The 23,894-nt window shown below is 37.6% G+C and overlaps 1 protein-coding gene across 2 annotated transcripts; it reads right to left on the reverse strand.

The window, feature by feature from the left end:
- Positions 1 to 10,286: 10,286 nt before the first annotated feature.
- LOC110792245 (protein SNOWY COTYLEDON 3) lies at positions 10,287 to 23,732 on the reverse strand. 2 transcript variants are annotated; one of them, XM_021997061.2, is made up of 6 exons: positions 21,481 to 23,719; positions 16,399 to 16,518; positions 15,420 to 15,536; positions 15,250 to 15,339; positions 11,191 to 11,298; positions 10,287 to 10,753 (listed from the first exon to the last, which is right to left on the reverse strand). In XM_021997061.2, the coding sequence occupies exons 1-6, from the start codon at positions 23,317 to 23,319 to the stop codon at positions 10,679 to 10,681; spliced, it is 2,349 nt and encodes a 782-aa protein (XP_021852753.2). In that variant the 5' UTR covers positions 23,320 to 23,719; the 3' UTR covers positions 10,287 to 10,678. The 2 variants fall into 2 exon arrangements, 1 of the variants encoding a protein (XP_021852753.2); XR_008930411.1 differs by lacking the exon at positions 10,287 to 10,753 and having other exon boundaries at positions 16,403 to 16,518; positions 21,481 to 23,732.
- Positions 23,733 to 23,894: the final 162 nt, after the last annotated feature.

The raw sequence follows: 23,894 nt of genomic DNA on the forward strand, positions 1-23,894 counted from the left end.
ACCTCGTAAACTAGTGAAAACACACTGTCAAAATTACATGATCACCTTATTTCGGAGATGAAAAAAGCAGATCCAAAAGTCAAACAAAAATAGTAGTAAAATAAATGACATTGAAAGTAAAAGTTGAAGGAAATTTCTGAGTGATAGATGAACCGGTTTCATACTATAAGTGAACGCGCAATTGATGGTATAAATCTTATATAAATAGAGAGCCGCAAACGTAACAATCAATCAATCCTAAATCAAACACAACAAGTAGTTTACATAGTAGTCTTATCAAACAAGTGCAATCGCGGTATTAAGCTAAAAGACTACACCAAAAGATGACAAGCAACAGACTTGTATTGATGCTTGTGGTGTTAATTTCTCTACTAATGATGTCGAATCAAGTACAATGCAGGCCAATTCGTTCACCGGCTAACTATAACTGCAATCAAGGCAGCGCGTCCAATACTAGAATGGTCCATTTCGCGGTATCTTCTGATAAGTCTAGTAGTATAAGAATGACAAGCAACTTGAGGTCTGTATTATATTCCGGACCTAGCAGAAGAGGCGCTGGACACTAGACTTGTAATATCGCTTCTTATATATCATCATGTTACCACGAAAAAAATATGTATCATACAACTGGTACTCCGTAAATGGGATTATGGGAGTGTCGGTTACTCATTTGATTTATTTTTTATTTTTTTAAATAGGATCAGATTTTTAATCCTTGTTGATATGTTCATAACAAGGGTTGATTGAAAACAAGAGTATTGTAATACACATTTTGTACACAATTAACAGATGCTGCAGGTAATACATTACGGACTATTTTTTTTTTTTTTTCTTTTGATGGAAAGTCAAAACTGCTTAAACTTCATAAATTGCAAAACAAACATCGGAGGCTATTACATCTTCAATAACAATTGGACAACCCTCCACCTAAACTCTTGTAGAGTAGTCGAAAGGGCTTAAATTTGTGTGGGTTCGTCTAGAAGGCGAACCGTTTCCTTCAACTCGGTTGTTGTTTGTGTATTTGGGAGTTGTATTTTTCTACAAAAAGACATACCTAAATTGGCTTGGGGGATTTCCAAGATCACCCTCTCCAGCACTCAAATCAGTTTCTAGTAGAAAGAGAAAAGAGAGAGAGACTGTGTTTACGAAATATTTAATATCTGAGTAATCATCATGTGGATCATATTTATGGTAATGTAGGAGGGCATTGTTATTGGTTGGGCTAGGTAAAGTTGACCCTTTACTTTCTTTCTCAAATAGCACGGTGTTTACTAGCTAGGTTATTTTATTCGTTTCTACCGGTAAATATGAGAAACTATACAGGCATAAAATCTTGGGCATGCTGGAGACTGAGATTTTGATCTGAGTCCATCATAGGGCTTTTATTTGGGGGTATTTTGGTAATTTCCTTGTGAAAGTGGATCTCACCGAGGAGTCCAAAAATTAGCCCCATGTTTTATATACGAGACTGGTCGCCTAAAGTTTTTGTGTTTGGCCTGGCAGAGTAAAATATAGGACTGGCGGCATGGGCGAAGCTACATGTGGGCCTAGGTAGGCCATGGCCCCCCCTAAGATTACAGCATATATAATAAAAGTTGCACTTATAAATTATTTCTTCTCCTTTAGCTGAGTTGGTAAGAATTGTTAGCTGCCAAAATGCAGGTTGCATGTTCGATTCTAGTGACTTGCATTTCTTGGTTTTTTATTTTTTATTTTCTATTTTTTATACTTGATAAATCTATCATTCTTTGTTTACGAAATCCATTATGAACTTATATTCGTTTCTCAAACTTCTTTTATTGTTTTTATTACATTTTATTGGTTTAGTGCTTTAGATTTCTCATACAGTATTATTCAATGGAAATAGAGAATAAGTTATGTTTTAATACTTAATTTTAGGGAATTAGATAAGTACTCCCGTAAAAAAATTTGGCCCCCTTGTACAAAAGATCTGGCTTCGCCCCTGACTGGCGGGTAGTGTAAGACTGGCAAGGTGTATTACTTTAGTGAGCCTTGATACTGGTGAGTCGGGATGCTAATGAGGCTAGTCGAGCTCGAGTTTGGCTAATCTTAACTCGAACTCGAACTCGAAAACTCATAGTCAAGCTCGATTCGACTCGAAAACTCACAAGCTCAGAACTTTTAGACTCCACTCAAGCTCGAAAACTAAACTCCAGCTCAAAAACTCAAACTTGAGCTCAAAAAATAAACTCGAGCTCGAACTCGACTCGAAATCGGCTCGAATACTCAAACTCAACTCGAAATCGACTCGAAAACCCAAAGTTGAGCTCGAACTCGTCTCAAAACAAATTCTAATTTATATAAAGTGAGTTTATACCCCAAATCAATATATCCATTAGCTCAAATGAAAGCCCAATGGAAGTGATTTGTACACTTTCACATCCAAAGAGTTATACTTATAACACTTTTCTCATTTTCTCCCTCATTAATTTACCAACTAGTCTGTGTCCGTGCTTATGCACGGGATATCTATAACTAATAAAAAAAGAGCATTAGTTTTAGCTTTTAATATTTCATTTTTTGTTAGTATTTTTTTCCCTCTTGTTGATGTTTTCATTTCATTATTTGGTAGTTTTCTATTTGGTTTAGCTTAATTTAATGAAATTAGTGGTAATGACGTGGAGTAGTTGTGTTTTGAGAATTGGAGTTTTGAAAACCTCTTAACCCTCACCACCTTACTTTAATAATATAGATGTGGGACGAAATTAATATAACCATTTCCTTCTTTCTCCCTTACTTATTTATCAATGCGGGAAAATATAAATATAACATTTCATTCTTTCCTCCCTCACTTATTTACCAATATGGGGCAAAATGAATATATATTATTTCCTCCCTCATTTATTTACCAATGTTGGAGTAATTGTAGAACACATTTGGCTACCAAATAGTGTAATCTAGATGGATGATTTATATATTTTTTTGTCCTTTGTTATAACGGATGCAAAGAAAGATTAAATAACGTAAATAAAGAACGCAGAGATTTAACGTGGTTCACTAACAATGTGTTAGCTACGTCCACAGGTAGAGGGGAGGAAAGTTTTATTGATCTTGAGGAGTACAGATTACAAAATACAACTAGGTTATGACCTAAAGAGTTTATACAGTACTCTCTAGATAGATGCGGAAAAGCCCAGAAAATAGGCCCAAAACAGATAATCTGTGCTGGGGCGTTGCAGTAAGGGGCTTGACTGATTCAAGGAATTATTCTAACAAATCTCCACCTTGACTTGAATCCTTTCACAAATAATAGATGTGCCAGATTCACCATTATAATGCCAGATGTACCAGAAAATCCTTTGCCTCGGATTTTCCCTCAAAAGGGCAATCAACAACTCCTAACATTTAGCAAGTCCAAACAATGTTGAAACTTGCTATGCGGAACCGGCTTGGTGAACATATCGGTTGGGTTATCAGCAGTACCCACTTTGTTCACCTTAATTCTCTTCTCATTTCTCAGAAAATGATACCTTACATCGATGTGCTTAGTCCTCTCATGATGGACTTGATCCTTAGCTAAACAGATTGCACTAAGATTGTCACATTACACTATAACCTGATCATGATGTAGACCCAAATCACTGATCAACCCTTTCAACCAAATTCCCTCTTTTGCTGCTTTTGTCAATGCCATGTACTTTGCTTCTGTAGTAGACAAAGTCACCGTATGTTGCAAAGTAGCAACTAACAACTGAACCACCAAAAGTGAAAGCATAACCAGTCATAGATCTTCTACTGTCAACATCTCCAGCATAATCAAAGTTTGAAAACCCTGTCACCAAACACTCTGTATCACCTCCATAAGTGAGACCAACATCAGATATACCTTTAAGGTACCGAAAAATTCTCTTCACAGCTTGCTAATGTTCCTTGCCAGGTTCACCCATAAACCAACTAACAACACTATAAGACTCTGCAAGATCAGGTCTAGCGCAGACCATTGCAGACATCAAGCTTCCTACTGCACTAGTATAGGGAACTCGAGACATGCACTCCTTCTCCTCAGCAGACTTAGGTGCAAAAGCAACAGACAGATGTGCATTTGCAGCACTAGGAGTATCTGTGGGTTTTGCTGTAGACATGCCAAATCTTGACAAAATCTTCTGAATGTATCCCTTCTGTGATAAGAAGAGCTTCTTTTTGCTTCTATCTCGATAAATCTCCATCCCCAGAATTTTCCGAGCCGCACCCAAAAATAGCTATCAAGTGTAATTATGGTGTAAAGGATAATTTCCCCCTTATCCCATGATTCATGAAACTGGCATGGGATTTGTTTTAGTTATCTTTTTATGCTCTTGTCTTTATGAACTATATGCCGATTCAGGACAGAGGCCATTTTCGTATCATGTTGGGCCTAAACACAAGTCTTTCTTGAATATATCCTTTGCATATCCATGTTGAAGCCTACCTAACTCTACTCCAAACACAAGCCATATCCTTTCTTGGTGCCCCAATGCATGAAAGATTAAGTTCGTGATGGAAGTATGGTAGCTTCTAAGCATCTCAAGAAGTCGTGTTCTTGTTCACCTCATGTTCGTAATTATGTGTTCGTGTTTGTTTTTTGTTTCTAAGTTTCTAGTTAAAAAAAACGAAAAAGAGAAGAAATGTATGCCTCCACTCCGAAAATAAAGCATACACAAACATAATAGAAAAAGTAGTTTAGTTCAAAAATTTCAAAAGTTCTTGAAGTGATTTGTAGGATCATTGTTAAGAAATTTTCTCTCTTGCGTGTCTGCACTTGTATACCACAATTTTTGTTTGTTCTAAGTGTTTGTATTTGCGCCTTATTGAAAAGGTTTATGTAAGATGGAGTAGTTGATGGATACTAGCATGCATGTGATGATTTGTAGGCCACTTTAAAAAGCATGTGTGTATTGTCCTCCCATTGACTGTTGAAGCTTCAGTCCATTCCCAATTTTGTTTGCACATTATTCCACCAAAAAGAACACCCAACCGGAATAAAGTCCTCTAGAGATGATCTTGTTTATTTTGTTTGCAAGCATTTTCTGGAACTATGCCAAGTCTAAACTAGAGTGAATCATCGGGATTATTTGAGCACATTAGGCTCATCCACACTACACACTTTCTCACAAGATAGCATGCTAAGTAAACTTTGTTGGGCTTAGTAAGCTTTAGGAAGACGCCCAAAACATGTTTTCATATTTTTTTATTTTAAACTTCTATGTCTTTGTGTATGGCATTGGATGTTATCACTACCTTTTGTCTTGATCAGGATTTCGCTTACATCCTACTTTGTACATTATGTTGTGATGAGAGACATTTCGAACTCTTAATGTTTCATCCTTGTGCTCTCTCTTCAATCCAGCTTCACGTTGTGAGTCTTTCTCGAGGACAAGGAAGAGTTTAGCTTGGGGGTATTTGATGTGCTTTTAATTTTCATATCTTTAGGAGCCAATTAGGATCTCTTTTGCGTACATATTAGCGTATTTGAGTTGCATATAGTTCTATTTAGAGTATTCCTACTCTATTGCCTTTCTATGCTTGTTTTCTACGGAAAGCTCCTCTCTCCGTATTTTCATGCCAAGCTAAAGAGACGCACGGAGTATGGATGTCCCGCTAATCCAAAAGAGATATTGACCACACCAATGGGGTTGGAGTGCAACCTTCGTGGCATCCTCATCATCCCATCTCATCACTATCATTAATTTCTCTCACAAAGGAAGAGAAAAATAGGTGGAAAACTTCCACCAAGTGTATTCTTTGTGCTTGAAGGAAACACGATATTGATACAACGAGATAAGTGTATAAGATAAGTAAGGAATCTAGGAGAATGGTCCTTGCACATATGATGCATCCCTTACATTGCATCGGGAAGAAAGGTCTCCATGGAAGCAGCTATGCACGGCCCGTGCACGATTTGACTTGGGTTGTGTACATCTTATTCACGACCCTTGTACGGGTCATACGCATTTGGCACGGGTGATGCAACACCTGTTACCTAGATTAAGCTTGAGGTCGTGCAACATCTGCACGAACCGTGCAGACCTGATGATGCCCGTGCAGAGTATGACGACAACCCTACTTTTTGGGCACATGTTCCCCTTAGTATAAATAGAAGGTTACCCTGACCACATGTGTGGAGTGTGTATTAGTGTTTTTCTTTCAGTAGTTTTGCTTTCCCTTAGGAGCATACTCTCACTACCTTCATTGCTTTCTAGATTACTCTTTAATTGCTTAATTTATCTTTTAATTTTTGCACATTTAAGAGCAAAATCTCCTCCTTTCGAGTAATTTATTTTTTTACATGCTTAGTTCTTTGATATCTTTTATGAAATTGCTTTCATTTCAATTTCTGAGTTTTTAGTTCATGATTTGAGGTTGAGTTTCTTTAGCCAATTTGGTATGTTCTTGGTGTTCATCCCCAAGTTCATCTTTTAGGTTAATCATTGATCGAGTTTATTTACTTGAAATAAAAAAGTCATGTTTTCATGTATGACATCCTTAGATCTAGTAGGTTTAAGTGTTATGGCATGATTATGGCATGCCTAGGGGTTGGGTGACCCCAAGTAGAATTATGGCATGATTCTCTTTCTCTTGTGTTATTTTCGTTTCTATGAATTTTTGTGGTGATTTGGGACTTTTCTTAGTAGTATGACCATCGGAATGCCGACTCAATGCTTTTGTTCCTACACCACTTGTGTGACATTACAATGGTACCTAGGAGGGTTTGAGGGTCTTGATCGCTTGTCCTTATGAGGTGTTACTAAGTGGATTCCTAATTCTCTTGATCGTGACCAACGGGGCTAGGTGGGATTATGTGTTCACCCACTTAGGGTGGATTGAGATGAAAAAAGTGATATGCTTGATTTCTTAGAAGTATTCCGACCACCCATACGGGGGCGGATTACATACTAGAAAGCGGGTCTCGTCGGTGAAAGTCGAGTGATTCGTACTTATAGAGTGTATAGGTCCTTTTCATGTTTCTATTCTTAGTGAAAGTGTTGTGACTTGACATAGCTATACTAGGTGGAAACCCTCTTCCCTAGTCATATCCTTTATTATTGTTGTTTACCCAACTTGTACAATTAGTGACAAGTTGTGCAAACAACCCAACCATTTATAGTTGTTTAAGATTAAAGTGTGCTAGTAGCTACATGTGTTTTTCTAGTAGACCAGGGGTAAGTAAGGGGTCGAACTCTCGGGGATCAAGCAAATGCTTGATCCCCGAGAGTTCGACCCCTTACTTACCCATGGCCGGCCTACTATACTTTGTGTAGTGTAATAGGATTGAGTCAAGTGGCTAAATTTTATTACTTGTGTGGACGCCCAAAGTGTCTAACGACGCATTTGGACCCCATCAGATACTCTGGAAGAATCAAGGTAAAACTCGGGATCAATCAGTCATCCATTAGGGAGCTCCAAGCCGAAAAAGATATCCAGCAAAGATAAGTGGTAAATGTTCTTGAGAACAGCAATATAGCCTAAGCTATATTGTAACGTGCATATATTTTAATCACTTTCATCACGACTAGAAATTGCTGACATAATATGATCTATTAATCACACCTAATAAGATAATTTCTGGACAAATCGGATCTTGGTAGGTATCTTAAATCAATCTAAATAACCCCTTTTCACATATTGTTTAGTTAATTACTTGTGCATTAAAATCAATTCAAATTAGTAATATAGTCTAACGCATATCCCTTATCCTGTTATTCATTACAATGTTTTAGAGTACTAAGGACTGGGGTATGGGATAATATTGAGCACTCCCCGTATTGGTAAATGTGCCCCCGAATCTAATCTCTACTATGAGGATGTATCTTGGCCGATCTCCATTCGAGATCACAAGGGAACTAATTGCTATTGTGATCAAGTATTTGAGCCTTTATAGCACTCTTATATTACTTTTGCACCTCGATGACAGGATTTTGTCAGTTTTCTCCGAGAACATAGGAAATAAATGATTGGCGGCTCCACGATCTAGTGAAAGGATGGGTATGGCCAGTCACGCTTACCCTTTTACCCTAATTGATTGCCACAAGATGAGGGAAAATCAACTATAGTACGCAATCCATTCTTGCAAAGGCAATGTTGTACATCTGGAAATTGCATCAGCTTTTCGATCCCCTCACAAAGTTCAATAATCTAATATCCAAAATCTAGCCGAGAAAGAATATGATAATTAACCTTTTGTTACATAGAAAAGAAGAACAAAGAAAAGAAGAACATAGAAAAACCTTAGACACTAAGGACCAGCAACTCTCCACCAAGATTAAATACAAGCTCCATATTTGATATTTCGATGGAAATTAGAAGTATATCCATAGTATAAACCATGTTGGGAAGCTTAGCAAGAACAAAGGTTGAAACCATAGAAATTAGGGACGAACTCTAAACTTTGGAGAGAGAATTTGTGTTGTGTCCTTAATATGATAAAGGACGTTATTCCGAAAAGTTGCTAAAATGGTAGTAGAGAATAAAACAACCATTCGATGGTTTCTCAAAGATATACCAAGGTTTGGCAATGTTTTTAAACATGACTTAAAATTAGGTCGTGTATCATAGAAATAAGAAATCATGGGTCGTTGATTGGAAAGATTTACATGATACTCATTCTATTGTTGGTGCAAATGTGCAAAGTTTAAACCAATGAGGGAGATACATTGAATTATTGATGTTGCTTTTTCCCAAGATTCTCTCAACGATAGACTTTGGAGGCAAAAATTGAGAGAACGTTGGGTGAGAGAAGGAGATTTTTCGACTTCGCTTCTTTACTCTAAAGTCAAGGTCAGCCAAAAAAGAATGGGATATTCCTTCAAAACCTAGCATAAAACAATATTAAATTATGATTTAAACCCCTAAAAATTCATGCATGCTTTTCAATACATAAAGTAATCTGAAATTTATTTACCATACTACTACTTAAGTAACAATTTATCATAATATAAAATATGGAAGTTAATTAAAAAGAATTTTTTTTATTAATAATAAGGTGCGAAAAACCGAAAGAAAGAAAAGGGAAGAGGAGAGGAGAGGCTCACCGGTCGGCACGAAGGCGCGTCGAACGGCGAGCGAAGGGGCTGTGAGGCGCGGTGGCAGGGCTGGCCGCGGGTGGGCTTTGACGAAGGAGAGAAGAAGCCGACAAAGGGGAGAAGAGAAAAAGAGAGAGAGGGGCTAGAGATTTAGGGTTTTTATGTTTTTATTAGCCATGATTTGATGTATGGCCCTCTTATCTATAGGCTCCTTCTATAGGAATTTAATGATGGAAAAGACGATCTTGTCCTTGAAATAAAATTAATTGAGGTCCTTTTAAAAACTACTTCTTTTGGAATCCCTTTTATTTCCTAAAACGACACTAGCACTCCTATTTAATTTAATATTCCCCCCTTTCTTTAAATAGAAATAATTAAATAAATATTTTTAACTTTCATTAAATACATTTAAATAAATATTAAATGTAACTTCAAAAGAAAATGCGATTTTAAATACTTTGTAAATATAATAACTATATTTATATTTTAATAAAAAAAAATATGGGGTATTACATGACAGCATGTTGCATGTGCGATGGGTTGTGCGATTACACGCCAAGTGGTGCACGGGGCTCGATTCCACGTACTGCGATGATGGTAAGGCAGCGAGCCAAAGACCGCAAAGCATGCAGTGCTCTTGGGTTTGCGGTTGGATGTAGGGGCTAACGATTTGAACTTTTAAAATTTATTTATCGTTTCAACTTGGGCCGGACCGCAAGTTTAACATTAAAATGAAATATCAAGGTAATAATGGTTTAAGAAAGAGCATACTAATGAAAATGGGCCTTTAATTATTTTAATTAATTTTGCATAGGACAATCACTTTTAATTAAATAAATTACTTGATTAGAATATAATGAAAACTTATAATTTTGAAATGATTAACATTAAAAAATATATGATTTTAATTAATCATATATTTTTTGCAAACTTGCTTGGGCAAATTAGTCATTTATGTTATCGCAAGGCAAACTATAATGTTAAGGCAACTATTATGAACATAAAGGTAATGGCTATTCATTAGTGATTTAACTTTTCTACCTTTTTATGGTTTTCATATTTGCAATAACAAGTAATATGCTACTCCAACTATTATGCAGCTTAAAGTAACTATTTGTGCGCTTTACGGTAACTTCTTTTTGTGTTTGAGATAAACATTAAAAACCAACACTAATACTAAATTATGGCTAATTTTAACTAAATATTTATGGAGTATTAAAATTTTTGAATTGATCTTGAATTAAAACTTTGAACTTACTCCATAGCTGACTAATCTTAGTTGCACATCATATTTTATATTAATATTAGAGCTTACCGTAACCATACCGAACTGTAACTGAACTTTTGATAACAGCCACGGTAATTGCACATATAACTATCATTACCATATGTACATTTTGCACATTTTTTTTCTTCTAGTGTAAGGCAAAACCTGTACTAACAGACATCCTAAGTGAAATGCACCAGCGCACTGGCATACAAATTGCACAGTAGAGCAGTAAGTATTCCTCTATACGATCAGAGAACTCTTGACACTCCCAACAGATAGACTTGGGCACACCTTTCAACGGATGGCTTGAGCCTTGAGGTAAGAATAAAGTGAATCAGGTAGTTAAAGAGTTATGTTAGAATCAACAAGTCCACATGACGTGCAACATTCACACTTCGACAGCCATGACTGATGGTGCATACTTTAACTGTAACATGTGTGCTCTGAGGCTGCAATCTTTTACCTGTTTTCCATCCAAACCAGGAGTTACAACATTAGCACATACTATTTATAACACATGTATCCAAGTTCGATGCAGATAAGATAGCAGTGAGCACTCCTTCAAGCTAAAAATGGATGATAAAAAAACAAGTTATGGAAGTGCTAAATAGTTTTTAAGGTTCGTTAATTGAACATCTCTTACACCATTCTAAATACATACTCCTTGACAAGCTACACATAAGTCATTGATGAAAATGGTGCTAGGGAGTATATATATTTAGCATATGGAAGCGGTGTTCAAATAGACGGCTACAAAACTATGGAACTCTACTACCCAAAAAGGGCAGTTGAGAAAATATCATGACAGAGCACTTCATGGCTGACTACAACTTACGCTACATTCATCATTTCTATTCCAGCATCGACAGCAAATTGCAAGCACTTGAACCAGGTGTTTACCTGCATAGCTGACAACAATGACAGGATGTCTTTGCACTCATCAAGGAATGATTGCTCCTTTGAAGTTATACTAGCAACTTCTGCCACTAAAGAATTTACATCCTCAACCTGTCAATCACAATAACGAGAACAGATATAGAAAAGCTCAAAAATAAATGTTTATTCAGAACAGCAACATAATTCCTTCAACCCTTGTTAAAATATAAAATAAAACCTATACTGGAATATATTCTAACAACATACAACTGCTCCAAGAATAACATGAACGGAAAATAACATACTCAGAGACACAATAACTTCTCTCTCTCAAACAGGCAGTATCTCCCTCTCCCTTCCTTTTTGTCTCCGCTCCTCCACGGCCTCTCATTTTCTACAAGTACTACTGTATTTAAAGTTGTTGTATGCTTACTGTGCCGCTGTTGTCTTCATCGTTTCTAATTAACTTTGTTGTGGCGTGCCCCTATTGATTAAGAAATTGGCCAGGCATGCAATAATAGTTGATATGGGCTGATGATCAGCCATTTAAGCAATTATAATAGCTTTACTATACATTTGCAACAATATATACCATAAATTACACAACCAAAAAGTTGTAAATGAGTAAAAATGTCAATATGCACAAAAGAAAATATTAAAGACACCCAAAATCATGAAGCCATAAGCTGAACTCCCATCGAAACCCATTGCGAATAAAATATCCAAATTGATTTTACATGGTGAATGTCATGATTGTGATGTAGAAAAGCACATTAGTGTTTCAACAATTCAGGCTCAATAAAGAACTATTGCAGATATAGGAGAAAGTACTATAAATGGTCTTCTTCGGTTAAAGGGCTACTCACTTGACCAAAGTACCAAACATTTTAGAAGATGTCGAAGCACAAGCATATGCTATCTAAATATGGAAATTCAAAACCTATTTGAACATGAGTAGACAGAGGCACACAGCTGATGAGTGTACGAGAGCAAGATAAAAAAAATCAGAAGCAGCAATACCAAGGGTGATTGAAGGCTGGAATGCTGGATTACCATTTGACATTCATTTACCCATAACTCAACTGGTGGGTATCAGAAGTGAGTAAAGGGGATGGTGGGTGGGAGGGGAGAGGGAGATGTCACCAACATCTGTTAACATATTAAAACAATCCTATATTGCGATCATCTGGAGTTCCACGGCATCCGTTTTGGGGAGTGTTAGTACGGGGCACACAGGTATAGAACATCCCAAGTCCCAACAGCTGGATTTTTCAAAATGATTTTCTGTAGCTTTAAGTATATGTTTTGAGTGTACAATAGTTGGGATTATTCAGATTTAGTTTTTCATTAGAAATTCTTGTATTCATATAATCACTGGTAATCGCACAGCTATTTCAGGGAAAACTCAGGAAAATGCAAGGAGGATACTTGCAACTTTGCAAGTATTAAATTCAACTTCATATTGTGTATTTAGAGTTTCTAGTTAGATATCTCTAAAATTTATACTAACATTTTAAAACAGAATGTATGCTTGCCACGTGTCATTTTCTTGCCTTCCTATGTTTTTCCTTTTTTTATTGCTTTACCCTTAAAATCCCATTTTTCCTTTTTTAAAAAAAAGTTTATTAAAAGTCTTGCAAGACCCTTCTCCATATACTTTTAATTAATTTTATTTTACATTCATAACATCTTAAATTCTTAATTCATCAATGATGGAATAAGTGATTAATTCATTGCCCTTTAACTTCTATATCAATGTACACCATTATGTAGATTTCATAACCCGTGCATAGCACATGCTAAAAATTAGTTTATATTCATGTCATGCTCGGGGTAATAGACCGACGAAGTGAACATTGGTTTCAAAATAAATCCAAAAATAAATCAATCAGAACAGAATGATTAAGAGGAGAGGAAGAAGTTATGCATGTTCGAAAAGAAGGCAAAAACAAAGAGAGTTTAAAAACCACCAAAAGAAAGTTCACATAAAATAATGGAAAATTTGACTAGAGCAGTCCCAACTGTCTCTTCTTCTTTAAACAGTCCTAATTATGGATTAACTTGAAGTAGCCCCAAATTTGGAGCTGTCTTCCAGAACAGTCCCTAACCTCAAGCTAATCGGCTAAGAAGGTCAAAGTAGGTTTTAATTGGGCTTCCATTATTTTTCAAACTTGAATTTTATTTTTATTCTGATCTACCTCACCTACTTTCCGTCCACCGCATCTCCTTCATTCTGCCCTTTACCACCAACCTACCTCTTCAGCTTCACCTCCCTTATTCCACCAACCCACCTAAGCGACTAGGCCCCATAATAACCCTTCTCGTGCCGTCACTATTTCTTCCGACCACACAATTATTATATTTATGTTACTTGCATTCGGGTATTAGTATCAGACACGGATACATGTCCAAATGCCCAACTCGGCAAAATTATGAAATTTTATCATGATTTTAGCCCAAAATGAAGTGTCGGGGTACCCATACCCATGTCTGAGTGCGGAGGATACTACACGTGTATTTGAGGTAAAATAAAGAATCTGGATAACATATATTATGATTAACGCCATGGCTAAAATCCTTGTTCTATAAACATCATAAGAGATGCAAAAGTCTTAATTTCTTTGCAAATCTGTTGATAAATAAATATCATTTAGAATGATGGAACAGCAAAAAAAAGAAGAAAATAATGTAAAGCAAGACGGTGGTTTTGGTTATGGTGTGAAGGGAATGATGGACGGCTGTTCCGGTGTTGGATGGAGAAAGTAGAGATGACTAGGGACGGTAGTTAGGCTGTTAAGAAGAATGGAAAATAGTTTTACGGGTATAGCCGGTCACATGTAAAGGATCATTTGAAGACATATCATTATAATTGGGGATGTCCCAAGTTAACTGACTGTTGGGACCTTTAAAGGAAGATTGTCCATAGTTGGGACCTTTTGTTGTCAAAAAAATTTCTAAAAAAGGAGAAAAGGCCAAAAATTGATTACCAAAACAGTGATAAGCGATGATGACGCTAATACTGAAGAGAACAATGAAGATAAAATAACAACAAAGCTGTGGGTAAATCTTCAACAATAATGAATATGAGGTGTGCTTGGTGCAAACTGGCTCAAAACAGCACACACCATGCTCTAGCGCAAGGAACAGATGCAGGTGCCTGGATGTAAACTTGTTTCCTCTTTTGATTTTCCCCTTCCATTTTTATCTACCTGCTACAAGAATGCCCTCAGGCCCCAAAGATTGTTTAGATAAGTACACAAATGATTTGCTACATAGCTTGTCACCCCATGTGCCCACAGGCCATGGCTCTCTCCCCAGAGAACAGTGGTCACCACTAACCAATTAGTCACTCATTGGTCCACTCTTTCCATCACCTTTCTTGATCAATCCAGTTTTGGGTCAAAATCAAGTGATCTGTGGTAATTTGGTTTTTGGGCAGTATGTCACATGCCATTGAGTTAGATCATATTCTTGTTTTTCAATTAATTAGTCTTATTAATTTATGGATCGGGTCATTTATGGATTGGGTCATATAAGGTCATGTGATTTCGGGTTTGGATCGGGTAATAAATGATACGCCTAGGCACCAGGAGCATGGGGTCTAGCGCTTTTTCTTTTACAATAGGCAAGGCAATTCCAAGGACACACCTGAGACGCACAGCTGTCTTTTTTACTCCAACTTCTTAGTTATTATTATGTGCACCTTAATTCAATGAGGCACATCCAAGGCGCACCTAAGCGCAGCAGGACCTCTCTCTCCTTAATGTGCCTTGAGCTTTTTTAGACATAGGGGTACCTGTCTAGTTTGTCTCTAGATTCTTCCTCCACTGCCCACCAAAAATATAAAGAGCCTCCCTGCCCTTTTTTCATCCATATTGGTTTTACAGCTATCAGTTCAAGTTCAAGTTCAAGTTCAAGTTGAATATTTCAACAAGTTCAAGTTGTTTGTCTGATTTCATTCTTTGCACCTCTATGTGCCTACTGCATTGGGATAATATAAAAAACAAAACAAACCAAACCCAGAATACTAGAATTGCATATGTACAGTTGGAAAAAGCACGGAAAGACAGTTTTCACCATTACCTTTTCCAAAAGTGAACATATTGAAGAAGCCATAGCATGCATCACATCTGCAGCGGAGCATATAGCATCCTTCACATCTTGAATATCCCCCTGGATAAACAATGCCAGGAGTTGCAGTCACGCTAGGCTTTGCAAAGACTTGAACTAGCAAAACAGATCAAGATACTTACCTTCGCTCCACCAACAAGCGGAAGGCGAATCGTGCTAGCCTCCAGTGACTCAATGGCACCAGATAATGAACTGCAATGATCTTTAACCATAAACGCCCACTCTTCCAAGTATAACATCTGCACTCATTTTTAAGAGCACAAATTATAAGGATTTACAATAATTCATCATCAGGAGCCTTGTACAGCTATAACTGCTTTTGCAACGGAGTTGCTTGAATGAACAAAAACTTGACTGAAACAAAATACCGTTTCAACTACTGTTTAACTCTCAAGCTTCCAGAGATATAACGCTTTTAGATGCACATACCGAAAAAGAAGCGGCAATCAAATATATGCTCAACCAAAAACAATAAAAAAAAAGGTGGGTGAGTAGAATTCAGAAAACTTGATGTGGAATGCACTAGTCTATTGCCTCTTACAAATATGACTAACAAATTTAATATGGAGTACTCATATCCCAATATGACATTAATTGCATCCAATCCATTTTAGAATATTTTGAAGCTGTAAAATTACAGTACTTTACTCATATCTTCACATGGGCTCTCATACCCTTTCCTTCTCTCTCTTTATTCTAAAAGAGTATGCCACTTCACTTGGTTACAAGTCTTACAACTAAAAAGAAACAGAGGGAAAAGTTGATTAGCGTAATCCTAGAGAGTAATACAACTCAGACTCCCTACTTCATAGAAATTGCAGAACTTGTCAAATTGGCTGACATTTTAATGCCACCAATGCATGAAACGGATTCAATAGTGTAAAAAACACAGCATATCTTATGCCTACTTCTTGATTATCAATGGTGCAATATCGAGGACAAAGATCCAAGACAGGCCCAGAAATGATTGTGAACTATGGATCTTCTAGGAGGGAAATAGAAAAAGATATCTGAATATAATCAAAGCTGAGTTTTACTGTAACATCTTGAAAAGGCAAGGTGAGAAAAAAATAAGCACGCATATGGAGGGTTGAGTCTTACTTGCCCCTTCAAAATAGACACAAGCTTCAAATTCTGCTTCAGCCATTGCAGTTCTTTCCTTTTACAAGAGACTGTTTCGCGCAAATCTGAAGTCGTTTTCCATGAATTGAAAAGACTCCTCTGCGAAAAACATTCAGAAAAAGTAAGAAGTAATCCAAAGAGCTTCTTAACTAAAATGCAGTTAAAAACTGGAATCGCATAATAACACTAACTACAACGATGAGGCCTTCTTTTACCCAACTATATGTGACCGAGGAGGGGGTATCTACAGCATAGGACACCATTACATACAATGACAGATCCCAGTTCACGGGACCCAAAGCCCCTACAGATATGAATGAGAAATCAGTTGTTGCTGCTGTCTAGAAAGACCTACTCATCTCCTGTCAGTCTGTCACAAACCAAAAATATTCACAACAAACAGGTCTGTCTGTCTGTGATTGGATTACAGGAGTGGGTTATTGGCATCATTCCCTTTTATTTCTCATCCGTATTCAGCAATGCCGGAGTAATATTTCCCTTCTCACCCCACATATCCAATGTGCCGCAGCAGAAACTTCGTAAAATCCAGAGCCTGAGCACAGCTCTAGAGCCCAGGAGCAGCTCAAATATTTCTACAACTAGGGATAACGATCTAGAAACTTGCACACCTTGACCTAGTAGCAATACTCCTTTTCCTTATGTCACAGATATGTGTTGGATTATAGGAGTTGAATCAAAACCAGGATTCAAGCATAGCCAAAAAGCCTAGGTGCATTTTCACGCATATTCATAACCCGGTAATAATAATTTTAGAAACCTACACGCTACACCACCTTTACCCCGTAGATTTCACTTGGCAGGAGAAACAAAAACTCTATATGCAAGAGTAGAAGGCTAAAAAGACAAAAGTTTGAGATAATTTTTCTCGACAATGGTGTTTTACTACTGAATTTTCAGCAACATCTTCACACTTCCAAAAAGTTTAAAAAGTTCTTTAAAGATGATTATAAATTTTAGTTCTGTTACTTCAAATACCTTAATGTATATGTAGCCAAGTAGGATTTGGATCTATGGTATTTCAAAGTGCTTTTACTACAGGATTTTTCACTTGTATAGCGGTTGGTCCAAATAAGAAACCTTAACTTTTTTATCATTTCAACACCTTAGCTCCAGTTTTCAGTGAGCTCTAGTGAACTCCACCAGAGTGCTCCCTAGTGAATTCAAACAACAGCCATTGTCAGGCGACAAACAGGTTCAAACAAAAAAGTGGAGAGACATATCACGAGTTCCCACAACAAGAAGTCTTGACGTGGGTGATAGTTTAGCATGCATTTGCCATCGAGACTTTTACTAAATTTGATATGCTGTTGTACATAGGGTGTAAATTGGATGGACTGGATTGGACTTTGCCAAATCCAAATCCAAATCCAATCCAAAAAATAGTTCAAGTCCGATCCAAAATATTTTCGATTCCGATCCAGTCCGATCCATATAAATTTTCTTGAGTCTGAATCCAACCCAATCAGGTCCAATTTACTTTTTAGAAAAAAATTGTTCCAGCTAACTTTTCCGACATACACAAAAAATTACATGACTATTAAATATTGGGTATGAAATCTTTTAACACTTATAACTGTAAATCACTCTTCCATAAAGGGAAAATAAATAGTCAGAATTCAATTAAGCAATACATATAATTGCAAATAACAATATGTCTTATACATCTAAATACTTAGCCGAAAAATGTTTCAGCTCTTAAACAGACATAAATTTTAAAATATATTAAAGTTTAATAATAACCATCGCAGCCGATGAGAGAAAGTGAAAGAGGGTGAGAATATTTTTGGGTTATGGGTTTTATATGGAGTGTAACATTATTGCACCTAGTAAATAAAGGCCCAAAAAAAAAAGTTCATAATAGTTTTAAAATCACATATGTTTAGATGTAAATAAAATTTTAAACCTTTGGAGTTTATTGGATTTTTGGACTCCAAAAGGTTGAGTCCAAGTCCAGTCCAAACATAATTGGACTAGGAAATTTGAGTGCAAGTCCGATCCAGTCCGACAAGTATGAGGTGGACTAGATTGGATTTTGCACTTTTCTCAATCCACTTACATCCTAGTTGTACAACTGACAGATTCTTCGCCCGAGCAGTAGTGCAGTACATGCCAATGGATGTAGTGATACTTTTGAGCCTTGAAGAAAAAGACAAAGATCCATGTCGAAGCAGAGAATTCAAATGAAGTATTTCCAACTAACTCAGACAATGTTAATTTTTCAGCTGACGGTACTGGTACTGGTTATCAGCATACATTCTCATATCTTACAAGGGAAAAGCTAGAGCCCAACATGTTTATTATAAAAAAAAACAACTAAATCATCCTTGTGAAAAACAGTTCAAGATTCCCTCTATCCGAGTTTATTTGTCAACATTTACCAGACAAGTTCAAAGGTTACCCACTTCCAAAATATACAACCAAAATCTTGTGTATTTAAAAGGTTGCTCATTAGTACACACGTTCATACTGACTAAACCGCTATGTGGTCAATGGAAAATGTGGACTCCTTCTGTTTTCCATACTTGTTCCAGTTGCTTTTTGAAGGTCAAACTTTGACACATTGTTCTACTAGTTTTAAAATATCAGCGAGATTTGTTGGATTCATCTAAATGTATATTATCAATACATCAACTTTTTAATAGATAACTTCAGATATTAACAGTAAAAGATTTGATTGGAGGCCGTGAAAAGGAAAATGGTACAACTTGGGAAGGCAGGGAGTTTTAACAAAGGTATATTTAAAGCTCAAAAGAATCTAACAGCATGTTAACTCATTCATAATGTCTCACTAAATAAAAGGTCGGGTTTCCGTAAGGCTCGTAATTATACAAGGATCAAGTAAGAAATGAATCACAAATTATTAGGAGTTAATTATCATGCACATGGCAGGATTAAACTTGGGGAGTTGTATTATTCAAGAAACGGCTAGCATATTAGAAAATAAGTTTCAAGTTAATTAAACAGGTACCTCTCCATGTATATTGCAGCTATGTAAGATCGACAAATGGAGATGAGTAGATAAAAAGTATCTAGCGCATGAGTGTGTTTACATATCACACTAGACTATATCTTCAAAGGTTTAGCATGTTTTCAGCTTAAAATCAAAGTGGCTGGCCTTATCTATGTTCAGAACTTTCAATGCCATGTATCCAGCATAAATAATGGATAAAAAATGAAGAGTCAATGTAACATAATATTAAAATGATTGAATGTGACTGTCCACTTTAGGCATTTCCCTACCATGCAGGTCATCTCATCTTTCAAGTTGTAAACTTCTCTAACAAAGCACAATTTCCTAGGTTCAGGAGAGATGGTACTCTGTTCAAAGCCCAATTTCTTAACACCAGCTTGCTTGAGATTAGTGGTTCCAAAACGAATGACAAGAAATTTGACTATAACCAAAGAAATCATTCTCTATTGCTTGAAAGTTCTATAGTTGAGACAATGCAGAGTTAGATATATCCTTCACCAAATTGCCGATATTGGAAGAAGGGGTAACATCTAAACGCCTCAGGCCAATAGTAAATCAGTTCCACATCTACTCAATGTGAGATGTCCAAAACCTCATTTGGCATGTAAATTTTGTCTTAATACCAAAAACAACTAGAAGCAATAAAAAGCACAACTAGAATGATCACCGAACATGTTCAAGCCTAATGTTACTACTTTACTCGAACTTTTTCACATCAGGTACGCATGTCAAATCTTCAACAATTTCCTTTAGTCCAAAATCATACTCCCTCCGATTCTGAATACTCGTAACACTTGTTTTGCGGGTAGCTTTAGCAATTTTTGAGGGTGTGCATGTGGGGTTAGCGGAGATATTTTATTCGTTTGTATGAGAGAGAAATAATAAAGAATTGATGCAAGTGGGGTAAGTAAGAGAGAGAAACAATAAGAATTAGTGGTCCACACCAAAAGAGGAAGTGTTGCAAGTATTCAGAAATGGCCGAAAAAGGCAAGTGTTGTAAGTATTCAGAAACGGAGGGAGTATAACCAAGATAAGACGATTCACACACTTGAACATGCACTCATCCCAACACAAATACCCGATTGCGAGTAACATTGTTGATAATACCTATAAGATGAACGTTCTAATCATGAATGGATAGAAATAAAAGTCACATAAATGCTCGTACTTAGCGATGCAACTCACCTAAATTTGAACATTATTGCCGTGTCAGTGTCACCTAATTAATTTATATAGTTTAAATTTTTCTTTAGTATATAACTTAACAGCTTGAATAAACATGATAAATGCCTCATTATTGGTTTTAATTGTTTGGCCAATTGAAACCTTTATGCATTATCAAGAATATTGTACCAAACCTTTCACCTTCTCTTACCCCCTACATACCATTCACTTCATCTCCCTACTACCCTTCCCCTCTAGGTTTATCTCACATTCTACCAAACAAAGAAAAATGAAGTTGAGAATACATTAATATTAATATGTAAATAGAAAACAAGATTCAACACAATATTCCTCTTGGAACCAAACAAAGTCCTTAGTGTTATACTTCAAACAAGTCCAACCACTAGTCACGTTGTCTTAAAAGCTTGTCCATTTACCCTCTCTATTATCTTCCTCCAATTCCATACCCATGTGGTGAGTTGCAAATAAAAAGAATTGGACGAGGTACAATAATATAATGGGTGCACCTGACTTCTATATTACACCTTCGTTAAACTTATTCCAGCCAGGTAGTATGCTTAATATTTGGAGCACCAAACTTTGCCATGACCCAAAGAAGGCGAGACCTCCTCAACAGAGGGAGCAGAAAACAAAAGTTAGTCTCAAACTTAGCCTGGACCCTTACGAAAATTGCAGATAACATGAAGCCATAATTTCCATAACCAAAAATGTTTGCACAAGTATAATATGAAAGATGGAAAGCAAAACCAAGAGTAAAATTCGTCAGAAATAACAGGATAACAAACACTTGCAACCTAAATAAGAGGTACATTTACATTCAAAACGAAGTTCTTGAAAGCCAAATGAGTAATACTACGCTACTTCACCGTGGTAGAAAAGCATACCTCTGCATTGAACTTTTGAAAAGACAAGGAAGCCTCTGTTCTTGCATTGACAAACCTCCACTGCAATTGCCTATTATGCAAGATACGCAGCAAATGTGCATCACCAAGACGACTATCCCCCACTCTCACCCTCCTAACATCAGCCCCAAAACATAAAACTGATGGCATGCCAGTCATAGTATTAGCAAATGCGCCCACTATAGCATTTCGCACCCTGGATGGGCTAGCCATTCGACCCATTCCTACCGAGGGAGAAGCCTTCTCAGATGCAAGGGATGTTCCCAACTTATTTGGTGATGCAGGTCTAAAAGACGCCCCTAGTTTACTTGGTGATGGAGATCGTAACGATCCCCCGGGCTTACTTGGTGATGCAGGCCTGAAAGATGTCCCTGGTCTACTAGGTGATGCAGGCCTCAAAGATGGGCCAGGTTTACCTGGTGATGCAGGCCTAAAAGGTTTACCTGGTGATGCAGGTCTCATGGATGTGCCTGGTTTACTAGGTGATGCAGATCTCAAGGATGTCCCAGGTTTACTTGGTGATGCAGGCCTCAAAGATGCCCCCTGTTTACCTGGAGATGCAGACCTCAAGGATTGCCCTAGCATACTCGGTGATGGAGGCCGCAAAGACGGTCCTAGATGATTTGGTGATGAAGGCCTCAAAGACCCACGAAGAGGAGACGAAATTCCTCTATTACCAACAGGTCCTCTAGGAGACGCCCCTGAACTATCTGTCATCAACCTCTTGGGTGGGATGAGTTTAGGTGGAGCTATTCCTTTCAAGAAACTGCTTCTAGCAACTGGAGAACCTGGCTCAGAGAAACATTTCGACCGGAAACTATTAGCCTCTAGCAAAAATTTAGGAGGAACCACGATACTTCGACCACTACCTTTGCCACGACCAGAACTGGCATTACTACTATCTTGTGACCCTGTAGCTGAATTGCATTCAGATGACACACTCTCCTTATCAGAAACAAGCGATTCTAAACCCTCATTAAGGCAATTGGCATTATTATCCTCCCTAGTGCCTTTCACAATTTCATCTTTACTCATACTTGTATTCAACTTACAATCACCCATCAACGACTCTTGCAGTGCCCTAACCACTTTGGTAGCAGATCCATTTATCAATTTCTTACCCTCACAACCCCCTAAATCCACACTTCGACTCAACGAACTCACCGGTGGCCGCGTCCTACCTGGCCACGGCTGATGCTGCTCAATAGCCCTCGTATTTTCCCCTCCCATCCTCGGCGTCACCCTGGATAAACTCTGCTTCCGCTCCGGTGTACCCTTTCTCGAACTTGCAACCGGAGAAGGCGAAGGTTTTGTGGTTTTCTTACCTGTAGGCACCGCAAATGACCCCCCTTGAAACGAAACAGACAAGTTTCTCGACGAAGACATCAGTAATTTGGCAGCCGCAGACATCTCACCGGGAATTCTCTCTCCTCTCACTCTAGGCGTCGTTGGCTGCCGCCGCTCCACTGACTGCGACCGCTTAATCGCCGAATTCGAATTCATCGCAGGGGTCGCTGGAGCTGCTCCCGCCCCCGTTCTCGAGGGAGCGGGAGAAGGACATCGGCGGGAAGAGGGGGAAAAGTAGTAAGAATTGGAGATAGTTGAAGAGGAAGAACCAGATGTGGAGGACGAAGAAGAAGTCGACAAATAACGAGAGTTCACCTCCCTAGATTTTGGACGCCGATGGTGAGCTGCAATGGCGACATTGTTGTTGCTGTTATCTCTCTCCGCCGGCAACAATGGCGGTCGCTTAGGTGTCGAATGCGACCGCAGATTCGGCGTTGTCTTCAGATTGGGCGTTGCGGGTGCTGCTACCACCATTATCAACCTCCTCCAACTCCAAATCGAAGCATCAAGAAAACCCTAATTTTGTAAATTTCCTCTTTCCCGAATTAATCAACAAAATTTGTTTCACAAATTACAATTAAATCTCCTCAAAGAAAACCTAAACACGCGACGATTATAAGCAAAAGTTGAATCACAGCAAGAAGAATGCAGTAAAATGGCGAGAGGTTTGTTCGTCGCTTTGAGAGTGAAATATAGCGACGACTATTGCAACTTTCCGGCGGTTTGAGGAGAGAGAGTGGTGGTGTAAATTTTATCACAGAAGCTGACCGTTACACTGAAAAATACAATAACTCGTTGAATAGCGAGCTTAGGAGTTAGGAGGCGTAAAAATTACTCCAATAAAGTAAATTTTTTTAAAAAAGTGAGTACTCCGTAATTAATTCGGGATAATTACTGGTAGGATGGAAGCGTATAAATAAATTAGGGAGAATAACTGTCTTGGGATATTTGTGCTGTGCAACTCGCAAAAGTGTAGGTGAGTGATTGGGACTCGCGTAGTTTGGGAAGATGGAGTTGTCAAGAATGGGTATTATGGGAAAACAGGTGGT

This window comes from Spinacia oleracea, chromosome 3, assembly GCF_020520425.1.
Source record: "Spinacia oleracea cultivar Varoflay chromosome 3, BTI_SOV_V1, whole genome shotgun sequence".
Lineage (NCBI taxonomy): Eukaryota > Viridiplantae > Streptophyta > Magnoliopsida > Caryophyllales > Amaranthaceae > Spinacia > Spinacia oleracea.